At 37.3% G+C, this 22,967-nt stretch overlaps 1 protein-coding gene across 1 annotated transcript in view; it reads left to right on the forward strand.

The window, feature by feature from the left end:
- Positions 1-22,967, forward strand: part of AFG1L (AFG1 like ATPase) — a 198,013-nt gene that overhangs the window by 34,943 nt on the left and 140,103 nt on the right. The window contains exon 3 of the mRNA XM_043999572.1: positions 5,683-5,734. Within this exon, the coding sequence (XP_043855507.1) occupies positions 5,683-5,734 (52 nt within the window). The remainder of the gene's footprint in view (positions 1-5,682; positions 5,735-22,967) is intronic.

The raw sequence follows: 22,967 nt of genomic DNA on the forward strand, positions 1-22,967 counted from the left end.
TTAGTTACATTCAGTTTCTTTTGTAATTCTTTGGATATAATTTCATATGTATGTATATACATATATACAGATGTATTGGCAGTTTCATTAGATTCGTAGATTAGGGAAATTCTTTAAGATATACCAATATTTTGGGGCAGCTAGATGGCACAGTGGATAGAGCACCAGCCCTGGATTCAGGAGTACCTGAGTTCAAATCTGGCCTGAGACACTTAACACTTACTAGCTGTGTGACCCTGGGCAAGTCACTTAACCCCAATTGCCTCACTAAAAAAAAAAAAAAAAAGATATACCAATATTTCAAAATGGTGCTTGATTAAATCACTCCCAGTATCCTTTATGGATATGATGGAGACATTTGGGCTGGATGATGATATAGTTATGTAGATTTACTCCTTCTTGAAGTGGGGCACTGCTTCTAGGACGCACCGTCCTAAGCTTCAGGAGGTCCCAGGTGGTACGATTTAAGGAGAGGCATGTTCTCAGCTCACCTGGCCTGTAAGTAACCATGAGCCTGCTTGCTCTTTAACCTGGAAGCAGAAATCTGATTCACTGTGGTTGTAAACTTGGCGTGCCTGTGCCCCTCCCCTACTGGGCTGCTGCCACTCAAGTTTGCTTCCTGGTTCAGAACACAGGTACTCAACCTCAGCTCCAGCAGAGACCCTTGCTATCACCCCCTGGCCAACCGCTGTACTCCCTCACAGGTCAGTGAGCTTAGTTCCAGGTGTAGCCATTGATGCTAATGATTCCAAGACTCTGGAGGCACAGCCTTCCTCGGGCTGGATTTGCACGGTGTGGCTGCACTCCTCTCTCACCCTGGTACAGCAGACCTTCTCTGCTGCCCTTTTAAGCCATCTTTGGCTAGAAAATGATCTTAATCTGTTCTTTTGTGGGTTCTGCTGCTCCAGGAATTGTTTTATGGCATTATTTGGAGGTATGTGGATGGATGGTGTGGGGAACCCTGAAAGTTACAGCCTTTCCTCCACCATCTTGACTCTGCCCTCTCGCTAAGCATTATTTTGAAGGATTTCTGATGTACAGTACTATGTAGTTAGGTGGTATTAGACTTGAGGAAGAAATTTTTTTAAAAAAAGTTTTAAAATCACTTAAGAGCATAATTCTGTTTTTCTGGGAATTTTGGAAATAAATCAACTATCCAGTGTATAGAAGGAATTATAATAAAACAGTGAAATGAAAAATTAACAGGTTTTGGCAAGAGAGTAAAGATGTTATCTTTTGAGATTTGAAAATGTATAGAGTCAGTGGTGCAAAGAAATACAGGAAGGCTGTTCCAACTGGCAGAAAAAAACAAAAACAAAAAAAAAAAGAGAGAGAGCATACCTGTGTACAAATGGTGGTGAGGTAGAAAAGATACAAGAGGCAGGTGCTAGATTTCATAAAGAGAGCAAAGAGGAGAAGAGAGAGAATGAGGTTGTAGGGGAAGTTGGAATAAGTCCATGGATTTTCAAAACAACAAGAAACAAAGAACTAGATCTCAAAATGAACAGTGTTTGAAGAATGCTCTGCCAAAATGTTGAACTTCATAATGAATGGCATTCCATTTGCTTCTTCTCCTTCTCCTTCTCCTGACCCATCATTCCAAGTTATCTCTGATCCTAGGGCACCAAAGAAGGGCTTTTCTGTACTGAAGCTGACTCAGGTTGTCATTCCTTCAGTACAACTTCAGATAAGGTTTGAGTAGAGGCCTATTCCAGAAAAGTTTTCAAATGGACCTTCTTTTCCAAGTAGTGCCTGTGTTAAATCTCATGGAGCTGCTCTGGATCATTGGATCATATATTTAGAGTTGGAAGATATCTTAGCTACCAGTTGGTTCAGCCCTTTCATTCTGTAGATGAGGAAACTGAGGCACAGAGAGGTTAAGTGACTTGCCCAGGGTCACATAGCTATTAAGTGCCGGAGGTCTGATTTGAACTTAAGACTTTCCTAACTCCAAATCCAGAGCCTGATCCACTGGATCCACAATCTACCAGGCTAGAATGAAGGTGGAAATAACATTTATCCCAGATCTCACCTTAATACATTTACTTCATATATGTGTGGAATCAGACACTAGTACTTATTTGAATCCTTCTCAATTCATGTTTATGGTTTGGACTTAAATAATGTCATAAAGATAAGGGGGGTTATATATAAAGAAGGAGAAACTCACTAAATTAAAAACAATTTTGTATGGAAAATAATTCAAATAATCATTTGTGTTGCTCATGTGTTTAATAAATTCCAGCTGAATTGATGCAAGGTTTGGGAGTCCACTTTTTACCACAGTAACTTAGCATTATGGTATAATGGGAAAAGGACTTAACTTGGCTCAAATGTGTTTGACATGTAATAGCCATGTAACCATAGGCAAATCATCTTCTGAACCTCAGTTTCCTCATTTATAAGACTGGAAAAATAATACCTATGGTACTTATCTTGCAAGAGTTATTATAAGGGAGGCAGCTAGGTGGTGCAGTGGATAAATCATTGGCCTTAGATTCAGGAGGACTTGAGTTCAAATCCAGCCTCAGACACTTGACACTAGCTATGTGACCCTGGGCAAGTCACTTAACCCTCATTACCCTTCCCCCCCCCAAAAGTTATTATAAGGATAAAATGAGGTAAAGTATGAGATTACCTAAAACAAGCCTCACCGTCCTATATGGATGGAAGGGGTTTTTTTTGTTGTTGTTTTTGGTTTTTTTATGTATAAGGTATTTTATTTTTTCCGTTACATGTAAAGATAGTCCTCAACTTTTGTTTATACATGCTTTACAATTTCAGATTTTTCTCCCTCCCTCCCCTCCCTCCCCCCCCCAGACAGCAGGTAATCTGATATAGGTTATATCTATATATCTCTATGCATATACACATAGATATATATATATATATACACACACATATATATACACATAATAACATTAATCCTATTTCTGCATTAATCCTGTTACAAGAGAAAAAATCAGAGCAGTGATGCAAAACCTCAAAATAGAAAAAAAAAAACAACAGCACCCAAAACAAAAGAAATAATATGGTTCAATCAGCATCTATACTCCACAGTTCTTTCTTTCTTTTTTTTTCTTGGATTTGGAGATTCTCTTCTATCATGAGTTCCCTGGAACTCTTCTGTACCATTGCATTGGTGAGAAGAATATAGTCCATCACAGTAGATCAGCACTCAATGTTGATGATACTGTGTACAATGTTCTTCTGGTTCTGCTCATCTCACTCTTCATCAGCTCACGTAAGACTCTCCAGGTTTCTCTGAACTCCTCCTGCTCATCATTTCTTACAGCACAATAGTATTCCATTGTATTCATATACCACAACTTGTCCAACCATTCCCCAATTGATGGGCACCCCCTCAACTTCCAATTCCTTGCTACCACGTAAAGAGCAGCTATAAATATTTTTGTACATGCGGGTCCCTTTCCCCCTTCCATGATTTCTTTGGGCAAAAGACCTAAAAGTGGGATTGCTGGGTCAAAGGGTATGCACAGCTTTATCGCCCATTGGGCATAATTCCAAATTGCTCTCCAGAATGGTTGGATCAGCTCACAGCTCCACCAACAATGCATTAGTGTTCCAATTTTCCCACAGCCTCTCCAACATTTATTATCTTCCTTTTTTGACATTTTAGCCAATCTGATAGGTGTCAGGTGGTACCTCAGAGTTGTTTTAATTTGCATCTCTCTAATCATTAGAGATTTAGAGCATTTTTTCATATGGGAATAGATAGCTTTGGTTTCTTCATCAGAAAACTGCCTGTTCATATCCTTTGACCATTTCTCAATTGGGGAATGACTTGGATTCTTATAAATTTGATTTAGTTCCCTATATATTTTAGAGATGAGGCCTTTATCAGAAGCACTGGCCTCAAAAATTGTTTCCCAGCTTTCTGCCTCCCTGATGGAAGGATTTTTAAGAAAAAATTAAATCTGATATCATTAGAAGAGGAAATGATCTGAATAGCTTTGTTTTTTCAGATAACATTTAACTTTTTTTTCTCAATTCCCCAACTTAAAAAAAAATTAACCAATTTTCATGGAAATTTTTCAAAAAATGTCTTACTTTTTCCCCCTATATTCTTAGAGTGTGTATGTATGTATGTATGTATGTATGTATGTATGTATGTTCTTTTTTTGGTGATTCAGGTTATTAAAATGTGATTTATTTTACTATACTACAATTCAGTGGTGCTGTCAGAGGCTTTTGAATTATATTTGTCTTTATACTAATTTGTCCCAGACTACTATACTTTTTGGGTCAACTGTTTATAGTTTTTTGCTGCCAGATAGACTTCTCACTCATGCTATTGTTTCTACCACTTATATACTCTCAATTTCTAATTGATTGCTTTTAATCTGCTGTGAGCAGAAAAACCATATCATTAAGTGTCTTACAATTATGGGTAAAGTAAAGGTTGAGAACTCTGAATTAAAATTTGATAAAAATGTCTCCTTTGAGTAAACTTCATTAGCACGAGTATATATGGAGTTTTGACATCTACTTTGACTGCTTTTTTGTAATTAACAGCTTTCTAGTTCTTGGCTGTGTTTGGGATAGCTGGAGTAGCCAGATAAATGACCTTTTGGAAAAGTGAAATGTTACTTTGTTTTTGTCTTGATTTAAAAATAATAAGAGTAAGCTAGAAAGGTTCTTTTGTGCAAATTCATTTATTTTATCCTAGATCATTTCCACAGAAGAAGTAGCTTAATAAAGTAAATAAATGATTCTGTGCTGTTAGTGACCTGATCTCCAAGTTTCACAAAGAGTAATTGACTGACATTTCTTCCTTACAGGAACTCAACTTTTTTGCCCTATAATTACACATGTATCAGTTTTTATCTATATCTTTATTGTATCCATAATTAATATAATTTGTAGTTACTGAGATTAATAAATGCTTTATTTATGTCTATATTAAGGGCAATTTTAGCCAGAGTGCCTGGATTATAGAAAGTGCTTAATAGGTGTTTGTTGCATTCTTACCAATTGGAGATTTTAGTACTAAACACTAAAAGGAGAAAAGAAAGAATTACAACATTAGAACACAAAGTAGGGAGCAGCTAGGCGGCACAGTGGATAAAGCACTGGCCCTGGATTCAGGAGGACCTGAGTTCAAATTTGGCCTCAGACACTTGACACTTACTAGCCATGTGAGCCTGAGCAAGTCACTTAACCCTCATTGCCCCACCAAAAAAAAAAAAAAAGAACACAAAGTAGATTTATTAACATCTACTTTGGACCATTTCACTTGTCAACTTTTTAAATAACAATAACACAAAAAATAATATCTAGCATTTATATGACACTTTAAGGTTTACAAAGCGCTTTACAAATTCTATCTCATTTTATCCTCACAACAATCCTGGGAGGTAGGTATTCTTATTAGATCTGGATTACAGACAAGGAAACTGAGGCAGACAGAGGTTAAGTGACTTTCCCAGAGTAACACAGGTAGTAAATGTCTGAGTTTGGAGTTGAACTCAGATCTTATTGACTCTGTGTCTAGCTTTCTATCCACTATGCTGTCTTGGTCCTTCTAAGTTTTGTAATTTTTTTTAATATAATACCAAAATTAATCTTGTATTTATCATAGGTAACATTTTTATATTATGTATAATCATATACACTTTAATTACAGGACTAGAGATTTATAATTTTGTTCTTAATTTTCAGCTTTTTGCAAAGAAAAAACCTCCAAAAGGCCTCTATGTATATGGAGATGTAGGTAAGTGTGATGAAATTCAATTAAATATGCACACATTTATATGATCCAGGGCAAATGCTATACTGTTCCACACATGTTAACTTTAATCTTTTACCATCAGTCTGAATCACTAATACACAAGTGCAAATGAAAACAACTCTGAGATTCCACCTCTCTCCTTTAACACTGAAGAAGATGACAGAAAACAAAAACAGTTATTGAGGTGGTTGGGCAGGCTCACATTAATATACTATTAGTAGGGGGCAGCTAGGTGGCAAAGTGGATAAAGCACCAGCCCTGGATTCAGTAGTACCTGAGTTCAAATCCGGCCTCAGACACTTGACACTTACTAGCTGTGTGACCCTGGGCAAGTCACTTAACCCCCATTGCCCTGCAAAAAAAAAAAAAAAAAGAATATGCTTTTGGTAGAGCTTTCAAGTTGGTCCAGGCCTTCTGGAAAGCTGCTTGAGACCATGCCCAAAGAACTATTGTACTGAGAATATCCTGTGGCCCAGTGATGCCACTGTTACACTTATACCCCAAAGAGACAAAAGAAAAATTAATAGGATCCACATGGACAAAAATATTTATAGTGGTTCTTTGTGTGCTGGCAGGAAACTAGGAACTTTGGAGCTTTAAGGGATGAAGAAAAAAAATCTGTATAAAGTGATGTAGAGTGAGCAGAGCCTGGAGGACAATCTATACCTTAACAAAAACAATACAAAGAAAAACAGCTTTGAAAGATTTCAGACCTCTGATCCATGCAGTGATCACCTGTAGTTCCTGAATTCATGATGGAACATACTGCCTACCTTCTGACAGGGAGGTGGGAGACTAAGGTACAGGAAGAGGCATACATTTTCATATGTAAATAATGTGGGAAATTCTTTTTTCCTTCCTTTCCTCCCTTCCTCCTTCCCTTTATTCTTTCTTCCTTCCCTTCATCCTTTCCTTCCTTTTTTCTTTCCTTCCTTTCTTTCTTTTAACTATGCATATTTGTTACAAGGATGTAGTTTTTCCTTTTTTATTTGGAGAAATGACTTGAAGGATGGGGAGTTAGCAGGAGAGAGAGAGACAGACAGACAGACACATAGACACTTCCCCTTAACTGATAGGGATAGCAACTTTGCTGGTGCTCCACTCAAGGGTCAGTCTGTAGTTTGTTACTTAGACCCAAACTATGGAGTTTGGTGCCTTCGGAAAGGGCAACAGGCAAGACTATGCTCTAGATCATACTGCTTAGGTTTTATTGAAAACTTGTAGCATCCTGGCCAGAACCATATTGGTCATCTTTTTTTTTTTGGGGGGGGGTGGTCAATGAGGGTTAAGTGACTTGCCCAGGGTCATACAGCTAGTAAGTGTCAAGTGTCTGAGGTTGGATTTGAACTCAGGTCCTCCTGAATCCAGGGCCACTGTGCCACGTAGCTGCCCACATATCAGTTATCTTTAAAGAATGTCTATATAAAGCCACAGTAGAATTCCAGAGAATACATACTGGTAACATATGAGGCCACAAAATTCCCTGCAGAGGTATACAAAACAAGGTCCTAATGCAAAGTCCCAAATAAGGAAATAAGAATGGAAAAAAGAATTTATCAACAATAAAAAAGAACAAAAAAGCTTCCATGATAAAGAAATACTTGGTGCTAGGAACAGCCGGGACATAACTCCAAAAGGCCTATAAAACCTCAAAGAAAAACACAGGTTGGCCACAGGTTCAATAAAAATTCTTAATTAAAATTATATTATAAGGGGGCAGCTAGGTGGTGCAGTGGATAAAGCACTGGCCCTGGATTCAGGAGGATCTGAGTTCAAATCTGACCTCAGATACTTGACACTTACTAGCTGTGTGACCCTGGGCAAGTCATTTAACCCTCATTGCCCCCCCCAAATTTTAAAAACCAAGGAAAAAATGATATTATAAATTAAATAAGAATATTAAAGGGAAATATTGGAAAAGAAATGAGAACTATGAAGAAAAGATTTGGAAGGAGAATTAACAGGTTAGCCCAAGAAATAGAAAACCTTACCCAAGTAACCTTAAAAATTAGGATGGACCAAGTAGAAGTTAATAACAATAATAAGAAGTTAATAATAATCCATGAGACAAGAAATTTTAAACTAAACTCATGATTATATCAATGGGCTTAGAAAAACAATTTAAACAAATTGCAATGTATTTTTTTTCTTGTAATAAACATTTTTATTTATAGTTTTGGGTTCCAATTTTTATCCCTCCTTGTCTCCCTCCCCTTTCCCCTCCCTGAGGCAGCAAGCAATCAGATATGGGTTATACACATATGATTACGTAAGAGAAAATCAAGACAATTATTAGGAACTATTTTACCCAATTATATGCCAATAAATTTGACAATCTAAATGAAATGGATGAGTATCTACAAAAATATAAATTACCCAAACGTTCAAGGATATCATGAGAATCAATGGAAAAAATATGAAAGAAGGTGGTCTAGCAGTACCAGATCTCGAACTGTATTATAAAGTAGTAATTATCAAAACAATCTGGTACTGGCTAAGAAATAGGTAGATCAGTGGAATAGAATAGAAATTACACTATAGTAAATGACTATAGTAATCTAGTATATGATAAACCCAAAGATCCAAGCTTTTGGAACAAAAAACTCATTGACAAAAACTGGTAGGAAAACTGGAAAACAGTATGGCAGAAACTAGGTATAGACCAGCATCTCACATCATATACTAAAATAAGGTCAAAATGGGTACATAATTTACACATAAAGGATGATACCATAAGCAAATTAAGGGAGTATGGAATCATTTATCTGTCAGATTTATGGGCAGGGAAAGAATTTAGGACCAAAGATGATATAGAGGGCAGCTAGGCAGCGCAGTGGATAAAGCACCGGCCCTGGATTCAGGAGGATCTGATTTCAAATCTGGCTTCAGACACTTGACACTTACTAGCTGTGTGACCCTGGGCAAGTCACTTAACCCTCATTTCTCCGCCCCCCCCCCAATAAGATACAGGGAATAAAATAAAATGTAAAATAGATCATTTGGATTATATAAAATTAAAAAGCTTTTGCACAAACAATTAATGTAACCAAGATTACAAGGCAAGTAGAAAACTGGGAAAGAATTTTTGAAACATTTCTGATAAAGGGCTCATTTCTCAAATATATAGAGAACTACATCAAATTTATAAAAATCCAAGTCATTCAGGGCAGCTAGGTGGCGCAGTAGATAGAGCACCGGCCCTTGAGTCAGGAGGACCTGAGTTCAAATGCGACCTCAGACGCTTGACACTTACTAGCTGTGTGACCTTGGGCAAGTCACTTAACCCCAACTGCCTCACCAAAAAAAAAAAAATCCAAGTCATTCTCCAATTGATAAATGGTCAAAGGATATGAACAGGCAGTTTTCAGACAAAGAAATCAAAGCTATCTATAATCATGTGAAAAAATGCTCTAGATCATTATTGATCAGAGAAATGCAAATTAAAATAACTCTGAGGTATCATCTCACACTTATCAGAATGGCAAATATAACAAAAATGGAAAATATTGGATGTTGGAGGGCATGTGGGAAGACTGGGATGCTTATCCACTGCTGGCGGAGTTGTGAAAAGATCAAACCATTCTGGAGAACAATTTGGAACTGTGCCCAAAGGACTATAGAACTGTGCATACCCTTTGATCCAGCAATACCACTGCTAGATTTATGTCCTGAAGACATCCCCACAAAGAGAAAAAGACCTATTTGTACAAAAATATTTATAGCAGTTCTTTTTGTGATGGCTAAGAATTAGAAATCAAAGAAATGCCCATCAATTGGGGAATGGCTAAACAAACTATGGTATATTATTGTGCTATAAGAAATGATAGGCAGGATGACTTCAGAAAGGCCTTGAAAGATATGTATGAAATGATGTATAGAGAAGTGAACACAACCAAGAGAACAGTGTACACAGAGACAGCAATATTGTTTGATAAAGAACTGTGAATGACTTGACTGTTCTCAACAATACAATGATCCAAGACAATCCCAAAGGACTACTATCCACCTCCAAAGAAAGAACTAATATTGATGGAACAGACTGAAGCATGCTATTTTTTACTTTCTTTCATTTTTTTCTTTTAATCAAGTTTCCTTGTACAAAATGACAAATATGGTAATGTTTTGCATAATCATGTATGTATAATCTGATTGTTTGCCACTTCAAGGAGGGGGGAAGGGAGGGAGGGAAAGAAGGATAAAAAATGGAACTTAAAACTATAAAGAAAAATGTTTATTATATATATGTACATTACCTAGATTAGCAGAAGAAATAAAATATTTAAATAACCCAATTTTAGAAAAAGAAATTGAACAAGCTATCAGTGAACTTCCTAAGAAAAAATCCCCAAGACCAGATGGATTGGCAAGTGAATTCTACCACACATTTAAAGAACAGTTAATCCCAATACTATATAAATTATTTGAAAAAATAAGTGAAGTAGGAGTCCTACCAAATTCCTTTTATGAGTCAAATATGGTGCTGATCCCCAAATCAGGAAGAGCCAAAACAGAGAAAGAAAATTATAGACCGCTCTCGCTAATGAATATTGATACAAAAATTTTAAATAAAATACCAGCAAAAAGATTACAGCAATATATCACAAGGATCATACACTATGACCAGGTGGGATTTATACCAGGAATGCAGGGCTGGTTCAATATTAGGAAAACCATCAGCATAATTGACCATATCAATAACAATAGTAACAAATCATATGATTATCTCAATAGATGCAGAAAAGGCCTTTGACAAAATACAGCACCCATTGCTATTAAAAACACTAGAGAGCATAGGAATAGGGTGAGCTTACCTTAAAATGATAAGTACTATTTATCTAAAACCATCAGCAAGCATCTGTAATGGTGATAAGCTAAAAGCCTTCCCAATACAATCAGGGGTGATTTCTAATATTGTATTAGAAATGTTAGCTATAGCAATAAGAGAAGAAAAATTAATTAGAGTAATTAGAACAGGTAATGAGGATATAAAACTATCACTCTTTGCAAATGATATGTTGTTATACTTAGAAAATCCTAGAGAATCAACTGAAAAGCTACTTGAAATTACTAACAACTTTAGCAATGTTGCAGGATTACAAAGTAAAACCACATAAATCATCAGCATTTCTGTATATTACCAATAAAGTTTAGCAACAACAGATAGAAAGAGAAATTCCATTTAAAATAATGGTGGCCAATATAAAATACTTGGCAGTCTACCTGCCAGGACAAACACACCAACTCTATGACCAGAACTACAAAACACTTTTCACAGAAATAAAGTCAGATGTAAACAATTGGGAAAATATTAATTGCTCATTGGTAGGCAGAGCCAATATAATAAAAATGACAACCCTACTTACGTTTATTTATTTATTTAGTGCTATACCAATCAAACTATCAAAAATATTTTATATAGCTAGAAAAAAATAATAAAATTCATCTGGAAAAATGCTCAAGGATATGGGAATCAATGAAAAATGCATTTGTATTAAAATAGTAAAAAATATAAGACTAAATAGGCCTTTACTTTTTTTTTTTAGTGAGGCAATTGGGGTTAAGTGACTTGCCCAGGGTCACACAGCTAGTAAGTGTTAAGTGTCTGAGGCCAGATTTGAACTCAGGTACTCCTGACTCCAGGGCCGGTGCTCTATCCACTGAACCACCTAGCTGCCCCTAAATGGGCTTTTCCTTAACATGGTAAATAATATATATTTAAATTCAAGAGCCACATTATTGTAATGGGGATAAACTAGAGTCTTTTCCAGTAAGATCAGGGGTAAAGCAAGTGTGTATATTGTTACTACCACTGCTGATTGATGTAGTGCTAAAAATGTTAGTTATAGCAATAAGACAAGAAAAAGAAATTGACAGAATAAGCAAAGGCAAAGAAACAAAATTATCACTTTTTGAAGATGAAATGGTGGTTTATGTAAGAGAGCCCTGGAGAGTTCATCAAAAAAATTTATTGAAACAGTAAATTCATCAAAATTTCAGGATATAAAATAATCCTACACAAATCATCAGCATTTCTGTATGTTAACAACCAGAACCAGCAGAAAGAATTAGAGAAATTCTATTTAAAATAACTTTAAAAGTATAAAATACTGGATAGTTTACCTACCAAGATACACACAGGAACTATATGAAAATAATTACAAAGCACTGTCTAAGGAAATAGATACCTAAATAATTGGAGAAATATTACTGGAAAAATAATAACAAAATTCATCTGTAAAAACAAAAGGTTAAATATCTCAAGGGAAATAATAAAGAAGAAAAAGTGGGCATGAAGGAGGCCTACCAATAGCAGATCTCAAACTATCCTACAAAGCAGTAATTATCAAAATGATTTAGTATTTGCTAAAAAAAGAAAAAACCAAAACAGTGAACTTGATCAGTAAAACAGATTAGGTTCACAACGTACTGAAGCAAGTGAATATTGAAAGCAAATATTTTAGAACCTCCAAACTTTAGCTAATTGGGTAAAAGACTATTTGATGGGGGCAGCTAGGTGGCGTAGTGGATAAAGCACCAGCCCTGGATTCAGGAGGACCTGAGTTCAATTCTGACCTCAGACACTTGACACTTACTAGCTGTGTGACCCTGGGCAAGTCACTTAGTCTTTTTTTTGGGGGGGGGGAGGGCAATTGAGATTATTTGACAAAAATTTCTGGGAAAACTGAGTAGTGATCTGTGTAGATCCAAGTCAATGGACTTGGATGTGTAGATCAATACTTCATACTGTAGAGGGCAGCTAGGTGGCACAGTGGATAAAACACCAGCCCTGGATTCAGGAGGACCTGAGTTCAAATCCAGCCTCAGACACTTGACACTTACTAGCTGTGTGACCCTGGGCAAGTCACTTAACCCTCATTGCTCCACAAAATAAAATAAAATAAATTTTAAAAAAATACTTCATACTGCATATGAAGATAAGCTTCTAATGGATACATAACCTAGACATAAAAGGTCGTATCATAAACAATTAGAGGTACAAGGAAGAGACTACCTTTCAGACCTATGGGTAGGGTAAGAGATATTGACCAAATAAGGGATAGATAGAATCACAGAAGATAAAATGGACAATTTTGATTACATAAAATTAAGAAGGTTTTTTGTACAAACAATCCAATGCAGCTAAAATTAAAAGGGAAACAGAAAGCTAGGGGAGGAAATCTTTATAGTAAGATCCTCTGATAAAGGTCTTATTTCTAAGATATATAAGGAACTGATTCATATTTATATGTATAAGTCATTCCTCAATTGATAGTCAAAGGATATAAAGAGGTAGTTCTCAGGTAGAAAAGAAAGTAAGCTGTCTGTAGCTATATGAAAGAAATGCTCCAAGTGACTAATAATTAGAAAATACAGATTAATTCTCTGAAGTCCTACCTAACTTCTATCAGGTTGACAGAGTTGACAAAAATGGAAAATGACAAATATTGGCGGTGTTCTTAATTTGTCTATCCATTTTGGAATACATGTAGAACTATGCTCCAAAACTTCCCAAATTTTGCATACCCTTTGGCTCAGAAATACCACTATGAAGACTATCCTGCAAGAAGATAAAAAAAAGAGGAAAATCTTCTTTAGGTGCAAAAATACTTATAGCAGCACTTTTTATTGTGAAAAGGAACCTGAAACTTAAGGACATACTCATTAATTGGGAAATGGTTGAACAAATGATGGTATATCAATATAGTGAAATACTGTAACAATTAGAATGATGTCACCTGCTGGAGACTTACTGTAGGAAAGCTCCACCATCAGGAGAAAGTGCCTGAGGCCAAGACATGTGGCTTTTCTTTGGAGTCAGGAAGTGACGTTTGCCTGTAGGAGGAAGAGGGGGCAAGGCTGGTGCTCTCGGTCTCTTTCATGAGGACTCTGGTGGAGAGCGGCGCTAAAGAAGCGCTCTCCCTTTGGTAGATAGATGAATCTAGGCATTTCTCTCTCTCTCTTTACCAAATTCTTATTCTCCTTAAAAGTCTAACTCTTGCTAAAGCTTATAATTTATTGGCGACCACTCATTAGATATTTTAGACAGACTAGCTAGAATTTTTTTTTTCTGGGCAATGAGGATTAAGTGACTTGCCCACGGTCACACAACTAGTAAGTGTCTAGTGTCCAAGGCCGGATTTGAACTCAGGTACTCCTGAATCCAGGGCCAGTGCTTTGTCCACTGCGCCACCTAGCTGCCCCCGACTAGCTAGAATTTTAGCCCCTTACAATACTATTGTGCTGTAAGAAATGTTAAAAAAAAAAAGATGGTTTCAAAGAAACTTGGGAAAACTTGTATGAACCTACACGGAGTGAAGGGAGCAGAACCAGAACAATTTATACTATAACATCAACAATGTAAAAATGAAGAATTTTGAAAGACTTGAGTACTCTAATCTATGCAGTGACCAATCACAATTCCAGAGGACTCATGATGAAGCATGCTAACTTCCTCCTAACAAAGAAGTTATTGATTCAAGATGCAGAATGAGGCACACATCTCTGGATATGTCAACATGGCAGTTTGTTTTGCTCAATTATGAATATTTGCTACATGGCTATTATTTTTCTTATTTTACTTTTCAATGAAATGGGGGGGTAGAAAAAGTAAATGCTTGTTCATTGAAAAAAAAATTAACTAAAGCTTAATTGGTAGGAAAGGGGGGGGGGAATGTTCATAAAAGAACCTGAGGGAGGCCAGAAGGAAACAGATAAGCAGAAAAGACTTGGAATTATATGTTGAATTGATTATATATTTTATAGTACAGATATAATAGATTTGTCATTTTTATATAGCTTTATAGAATAGCTTTATGTAAAAGATTTATAGTTTTGCATTTAATCCTTTTTCTGTTCTACTTTGTATGTGGAAGTATTCATTTAATTTGGTGCTGAATTTTGAATAAAATTAACAAAATTTAAAAAATATATTTGCTATCATACAGAATGAATGATGGTGGTAATGGGAAGGTCTTCTTTTCCAAAAATGGAAAGCCTATGACTGAGTTGTGGTTTTTGTGCAATATTTATTCAGTTAGCCAGTTTAGGTCAAAAGTAAATTTGCTACATTATATGGAGCTCTTGAAAAGGACAAAATATATACTGGGAAGTTAATTGCATCTTTACACTCAATACTCAAATTATATTGACATAATTTAACATATTGATCTGGTGATGCCAGCTGCTTGTTATGTTCTAAGCTAAAACCTTCTCCCTTAACTCCCTCGGACCCTGAAGAAACAAGGTTCTTTCTAGTTTCTTCATGTCTTACTGGATTGTGCTTCAGTAACTATTTGAGTGGTAATGTTTCCCTGATGTCTCTGTTACAGAAACATTTCTGAAGCAGTCTCTCTGCTTTCTTGACTCACTGGCTCTGGGCAGTTGTCCTGAAGGCATTACTCACTATCAAGCTTTTCTCATCCAACTATCATCAGATCTGCTAACAATGGGCCCCTTTTTTATCCTCCTTGCTCAAGTCATCAAGCTTTCTAACCCATAGTTTTTTTTTGTTTTTGTTTTTGTTTTAGTGAGGCAATTGGGGTTAAGTGACTTGCCCAGGGTCACACAGCTAGTAAGTGTTAAGTGTCTGAGGCCGGATTTGAACTCAGGTACTCCTGACTCCAGGGCCAGTGCTCTATCCACTTCGCCACCTAGCTGCCCCTGACCCATAGTTTTTCTCAATAGCTTCCCTTTTCTTCTGTCCAGGTCAGCAGCAATCACCAATATCACAAACATCTCTTTCATGTTTCCTCACCTTATTTTCCTCTTACCTGTCAATCATTTCAAATACCTAAATGCTTCATATTTGCATGCATAGGAGACTATATTTTGTTCTGTTGTAGAAACATTATAATCTATAGGAGAACTATCTATATTAAATTGAGGGATTATCTTTTCAAAAAAGATAATAGGATATAGAGCTTGAAGAGACTTCTTCCTTTTACAAGTTGGATATGTGAGAAAGTATCCAGGGTCAAATAGAAAATAAGAAGCCAAGCAGGTATTTGAACCCTGTTATCCTGCCTCCAAATTCAGTGATATTTCCATTGATGTAATCTGGGGAAAGGTGAAAGTGGGGTGTGTGGGGGGGAGTTGGCTAAGTATCAAATTAATTTAAACGTAAAACTGTAATTTTTCTTTTCTCACCCTCTACTTAGTACCTTAAAAACACCTCCTATCTTAAATCTAATGATTTAGCTAATGCTTTAAGCAGACCCTTTATTTTACAGAAGCACATTATCAGAATCTCTCCTTGAAATTCTTTTGGTGGTTTGAAAATTGTAGTTCTTATAAGTAAATGCTGGTAGCATAAACTGTCACCATTCCAGGTTCATTGAAGGCTAGGTATACACATAAGCATTTTCACTTGAATCTAATATGCCTTGGTCGTAATTATGTCTCATCTGGATGATAGAAAGCAATTACATTAAGTGGTTAACTCAATCAGTTTGTATGTCTCAGCTTTTGGAATATCTCTTCCATATCCAGCTCTGCAGTGAACACTTGTGATTCTTTGCCACTCAAGAAAGCATAATTCTTGTACATGACTTTCATGTTCAATCACCAGTAAAACCAACATATATTTTCTCCCCATTATTGTCATCGTAAATGGAGAAGGTTAGCAAAGCACTGTTCCCACTTCTGCAAAAAGTTCAAAGGAAATGAGGACTTACATATTTTTTTACTTGGTTTTTAAACTTCTAAAAGTTGTTAGCATTTAGTTTGGGAGATTAGCATTTAGCAGTGGAACAACTGGGTTAGAATCTCAGTTCATATTCTTTAGTGGTATGACCCATGCAAGCCACTTGATTTCTCTGAGGCTCGGTTCCCCATCATCTGCTATATTCTTTACAGAATAAATAGAAGAAATGTACCTTGTCAACCTGAAATAACTATGCCAATGTGAGTTATTACTGTTATTTTTTAAATTTAAATTTTTTTTTTTTTGCGAGGCAATTGAGGGTTAGGTGACTTGCCCAGGGTCACACAGCTATTAAGTGTTAAGTGTCTGAGGCCGGATTTGAACTCAAGTCCTCCTGACTCCAGGGCTGGTGCTCTATCCACTGTGCTACCTAGCTGCCCCCTATTATTGTTATTTTTAAAAAATTATTCTCTGGGGATGGGTAAGGTATGTGTCAATATCAAACACTGGCAATATTTTAGCAGGTTTGAATAAAGGATAGCAATCCAATGAAATATACAAAATTAGGAAAGGAATAAAAATATGACATTGTTCCATGTATGTCAATGAGAACAGAGGATAGGATCTTGCAAAAGGGAGGGAGATTACAATCTTGGTCAGTGTTATTTATTCACACACAGTCAGTAGTAAATGCAAAGTAATATTCTTATTTCATTTGGGGAGCAAAGTGAGGAAGTTTATTATTGTCAGTTTTATTGTGAGCAAAATTCACTTTAAAAATAGCTTTTGTCAGCAAAGTTGCCTACGTTAACTGTATAAGTAAATAATAAGGGTAGTGTGGTGCAGTAGAAAGAGCACCACTGGATCCAGGAGAAGTGGATTTAAATCCTGTTCTCTCCACATCCTAGCTATATGACCTCAGAAACAAGTCCTCTCTGAGCCTCAATTTCCTTATCTGTAAAAGAGGAATAAAAATACTCACAGAATTATTGTAAGAAACATGCTATATACATGAATAAATGAAAATACACACATTAAGTACTTTTTATGTACAAAGCACTATGCTAAGTGCTAGGAAGACAAATGGAAAAGCAAGGCAGCCCCTACTTCCAAGGACCTCTCATTCTAATGGGAAAGACAGTACATAGATTTCAGCTGCAAGTTGGATGGTATAAAGTTGCTATCTATACAGTGGCTAAAATTCTAGCTAAACTGTCTAAAAATCTATTGAGTGGTTGCCATAAATTAGAAGCTTTAGCAAGAGTTTAGACTTTTTTTTTTTTTTTAGTGAGGCAATTGGGGTTAAGTGACTTGCCCAAGGTCACACAGCTAGTAAGTGTTAAGTGTCTGAGGCCGGATTTGAACTCAGGTCCTCCTGAATCCAGGGCCGGTGCTCTATCCACTGAGCCACCTAGCTGTCCCAAGAGTTTAGACTTTTAAGTATTTATTAAGGAACATAAGAATTTGAAGAGAGAAAGAGGCCAAGATGCCGTCATCTATCTATCTCAGGGAACCAGCATCTCAGCTCCACTCAAACTGAGGTCCTGGAGAAAAGAGAGTGCCCTCGCCCTTTCCTCCTCCCAGAAGCCTCCTCTCCAACAGGAAACAGCGCCGTCCACACACACAGAGCTCCAAGCTAATTGGCTGGTAGCTCTGATCGACAGGTCTAACAGGCAGCTCTACAGATGCAAGTTCCCGGGATGCCAAAGTCACATGTCTTCCAAATCACACGCTCTCTCTTCACTGCAGACTCCCCTCACACACAACCCCACAACATCCCTCCAGCAGGGGGCACCACACCAATTCTCACAATGGAAAGGTGGTAGAACAGATGGTAATTATGGGTTTTCTTTAATGTCATTTTGGCTGATAAAATCCATTTCTGATGTTGAGCAATTTGACAATGCCAAGGATTTTGGTGGTAGGAACTCCTTTGAGATAGTGGCATAATGGATAGACTTGGAGCCAGGAAGGCCAGAAATGTAATCTTGCCTCAGTCCACATACTAACTATGTAACCTCTTGTAACCTCTCTTAGCTTCACTTTCCCCTGATGTAAAATGGGCAGAGTCCCTGCCTCAAGGCACTATTATAAGGATCAAATGAGATAATAAATGTAAAGTTCTTTGCAAACCTTTAAAACTCTATATAAATGTTAGGAATGATGATGATATCACAAAAGCTATAGATTTACTTTCCATCTTTATCCTGTATAAGCTAATCTGTTTTAATAGACCTTTAACTATCCCCAAGTATGTTTCTCTTACTAGTAACTAGTCACCATCTTCTTTTTCCCAGATTTCTGCTTCCACTCCCTGTTCCTTACCACTCTCCTTTTTAGTGGCATGTCACTGTATAGCCTATTTCAGAGAGACTGATAAGGGGAATGAAACTAGTCTGCTTATATTTCCTGCCTCTCTGTTCCGCTCCGCTCCCCTCCCCCATCATCTTGAAGCTCTGATCATCAGTCCACTCTCCTTTTGTTTCCCTGATCCATTCCATCTCTTCCCAGAAGTGTTGGGGGAAGGGGGGATTAATTAGAGCATCTCTTTAAATTCCAGTGAACTCTATGGGAAAGTTGATACATAAATTAATGGCACCATTATGGCCCCATCCGGGAACTAAATACTTACTTTATTTTTAAAACCCAAATGTGTCTGGTACATTTAAAACAAGAGCCTAATGCTATACTAAAATGGCAGTTTTCCCCTGCCTACCATCCCTGCTTTGGCCTCATCCTTTCCCTGTAGCTCATTTACATAAGATTTTTTTCTTTGGCTCTGCTGGCAGCCTTAGGTGATTGTGGAGATGTTGATTGTTTGAGGGAACTTGGAGGCTAATAAAAGCGAAACTTATCCATCAGGTCTTTTTCCCTGCCTTGCATCCAGGTTTAGTCTGGCCCAATTCTTGTTGTCACTGGGAGAATGACTTCATCAGTTGAAAGGTAGCCTTGGGGTTGAAACCCCAGCTGTTTGCTTGGATTCAGAAACTGAACCCAGGTCTTTGGCACATTTCCAGTTTCTCTGGCACTGAGAATAGAGCAAATCAGGACAACACCAGGGGGCAATGTAGAGCTGTTTCTTTGCTCATAGAGCCATTTTTTTTTTTTCCACTTCTTAGTTGTAGATGTGAAGGGCTGACTCTAAGCAAAATGGCAAAGGGAGAAATTACATTCTGGTCTCTTTGTAGTTCAGTGGAAAAGAGCAATGAGCTGGAATCTAGGAGACTTGCGAGGGGACATCTTATCATGGCTATGCTCCCCAGTAATTGGACATTCCAACCCCTTGACCGTCTTTTTCTTATCATGGCTATGCTTCCCAGTAGTTGGGCACTTTAACCCCTTGACCCTCTTTTTCTTCACTTATAAAATGAGATAGTTGGATTGTATCAGTTATTCCCCAAATCTTTTTTAATGAGGTTCTCCTTTTTCTTTCTTTCTTTTTTTGCAGGGCAATTGGGGTTAAGTGACTTGCCCAGGGTCACACAGCTAGTGTCAAATGTCTGAGACCCGGATTTGAACTCAGGTCCTCCTGACTCCAGGGCTGGTGTTCTATCCACTGCACCATCTAGCTGCCCCTTGAGGTTCTCCTTTTGACATTAATTTTTTTGGGTGGATTTCCACATAAAGATGGAATGTTTTTGTGTGATTTCCACATAAAAGTAGTTGATTGAGAAACTACTATTAAGAAACTACAGAATAACAAATACCATAATAAATTTAGCACTGCTTTTAAATGAATTAAATTTTATTAATCAAAAACATTAACATGCATTTGAAAATAGTAATAAATGTGGGAGGCGTTAGTCTTTTTGGTTATTCTACTAAGGCATTTGATGCAGTATTCTATAGCTCTCTGAGATTATAGGTCTGAACTTTGTGTATAATGAAAGGTTCATACAGCTTGTTTCTGTATTTATATTTCAATGAAAAAAAGAGCATCGAAAATCCACTTTCTGAGATGCATTATTGAATGAATAAAGTTTTGTTTAGCACTTATTATGTGCAAAGCACTATGCTAAGCCCTAGAGATAAAAATAGAAAATAAGATAGTCCCTACTCTCAAGGAGCTCATCTTCTATTAGGGGTCAACACATATGGAAGGTCTTAGGTGCAAGTTAGATTTTATGGGGGAAAAAAAACCCCATGATACTTCACAGCATTATCAGATAGTTCTGAACACTCAGAAGTCAGATTCTTTAAATTTTAACCACGTAATGTCAAGATTTTTGAGTACAATGCCTAGCATGTTGGCTGTATCCTTTGTGGTGTATTTATGGGAAGACATGGATTAGAGTCACACAGGACTAGAGACATGGATGATGCCATGAAGAGTAATTGGGTTTAATCTGAGTATTGGGTTTGGTTCTGAGTGCTACATTTTAGCAAGGATGTTGATGAATTGGAGAGCATCCACAGTTGAAAAAATGGTAAAAAGAGTTAGGATCATGTCATATGAGGATTAGTTATGCTTAAAAGATATGTGTGTGTGTGTGTGTGTGTGTGTGTGTGTATGTATGTAGAAGAGAAGATTTAGGGGAACAAGATAGCTGTGTCTGAAAAGACTGTCATGTATGTAAAAGGATCAAATGTAAAAATATTTATAGAGTGCTTAGCACAGAGCCTGGAACATCATAGGTAGCTAATAAAAAAACCTTCTTTTCTTCTTCTCTCTCCCCAATTAATAGAACTAACAGGATACTATATGCCCTAATACCTTTATTAGTTGAGAGTACCTCTTTGAATGAGTTACAGAATCAACCAGTCAAAGGTGTGAACTAGGTACTGACAAATCCTTAATCATTTTGAAGGAGGGAAGAGCTTTGATCCATTGGATGAAATCAGATGATGCTACATAGCAAACATATTGGGATTGGTTGAATTAGGTGCATCTCTGGGCCATTGTGTATCAGAGAAGGGAGATAGTTAAACTTTGGGAGCCCTAGAAAGAAATCCACTTTTACCTCTGTAGCAGAGGATGGGGCAGAGAGTGAGCCCAGAGGGAATGCCACACTCATTCCTCCAAGCCCCATTGACCAAGCCATTAAAGAGAATGGAAAAGTAACAGATGATGTTTCTAGTCAGAAGATGAGAGAGGACAAATTATCTACCTTGGGAGACAGTGTGGCCTTGGGCTAGTCCCTTGACCTCCTTGTCCTCCAGATTCTTCATTTGTAAAATGAAAGGATTGGACTAGATGGCCTCTAAGGTCTCCTCTATCCCTGAAGTTTAGATCCTTTGATCCTATTGTTACCCCCTCAGTGGAGATCTTCAAGCTCAGGCTAAATGACCACTTTAAAAAATGGTCTTTTAGGGGCAGCTAGGTGGTGCAGTGGATAGAGCACCGGCCCTGGAGTCAGGAGGACCCGAATTCAAATCCGGCCTCAGACACTTAACACTTACTAGCTGTGTGACCCTGGGCAAGTCACTTAACCCCAATTGCCTCACCAAAAAAAAAAAAAAAAAAAGGTCTTTTTCTTCTGAGCTTAACTGAATAAATGAACATTTGCATATATAAAGCAGAAAATAAGAGGATTTTACATGAATTGCAAAGTTATGACACATTTCTTTTTCTTTTTTTTTTTTTGGTGGGGCAATTGGGGTTAAGTGACTTGCAAGGGGCCCCCCAGATAGTAAGTATTAAGTGTCTGAGGTCGGATTTGAACTCGAGTCCTCCTGAATCCAGGGCCAGTGCTCTATCCACTGCACCACCTAGCTGCCTCCACATTTCTTTTCATTTTACATATATGACCATTTCAACTTTCAAAGCTGTCCTATTTTGATTGTACATATATAACCTATATCAGATTGCTTGCTGTCTTGGGGAGGGGGGAGGGAGGGAGAAAAATTTGAAACTAGAGATTTTATAAAAACAAATGTGGAAAACGATCTCTACATGTAACTAGAAAATAATAAAATACTTTTATGATTAGAAAATATCAGAAAAAAAAAGCTGTCCTATTTGTTTCCTTCTGGCCTTCCTTCTGTTCTCTTGACGCTATTTTTCTTTTTATTTCAAAGGCTCTTTCATTATCCCCTGCTACTCTCCCATCCTTCATTGAAAGGATAAAAGAAAGCCCTTTGTAACAAATAGTGCACATCTTCAAGCAAAACAAATTCCCATATTGGCCATGTCCAAAGATGCTTGTCTCATTCTGCACCTTGACTCTATCTCCTTCCTGTCCAGAGGTGGGTAGCATGCTTCATCATCAGTGCTCTGGAATTGAGCTTATTCATTGCATTGAAGATGACCATTTACTGAGTATATTGTGGAAGGGATTATAGTTCAGGATGGTCTTTTGGGGTGGGGGTGGGGCGAGGCAATGAGGGTTAAGTGACTTGCCCAGGGTCACACAGCTAGTAGGTGTCAAGTGTCTGAAGCTGAATTTGAACTCAGGTCCTCCTGAATCCAGGGCCAGTGCTTTATCCACTGCGCCACCTAACTTCCCCCCAGGATGGTCTTTGAACTCCTTTCCAACTGACTTCTATAACATTTAGGTAACCCTTTGTTTCATAAGTAGGTGGCACAGCATTGGACTTGGAGTTAGGACATCCAGAGTTCAAATCTAGCCTCAA

Source organism: Dromiciops gliroides, chromosome 4, assembly GCF_019393635.1.
Source record: "Dromiciops gliroides isolate mDroGli1 chromosome 4, mDroGli1.pri, whole genome shotgun sequence".
In the NCBI taxonomy this organism is placed as follows: Eukaryota; Metazoa; Chordata; class Mammalia; order Microbiotheria; family Microbiotheriidae; genus Dromiciops; species Dromiciops gliroides.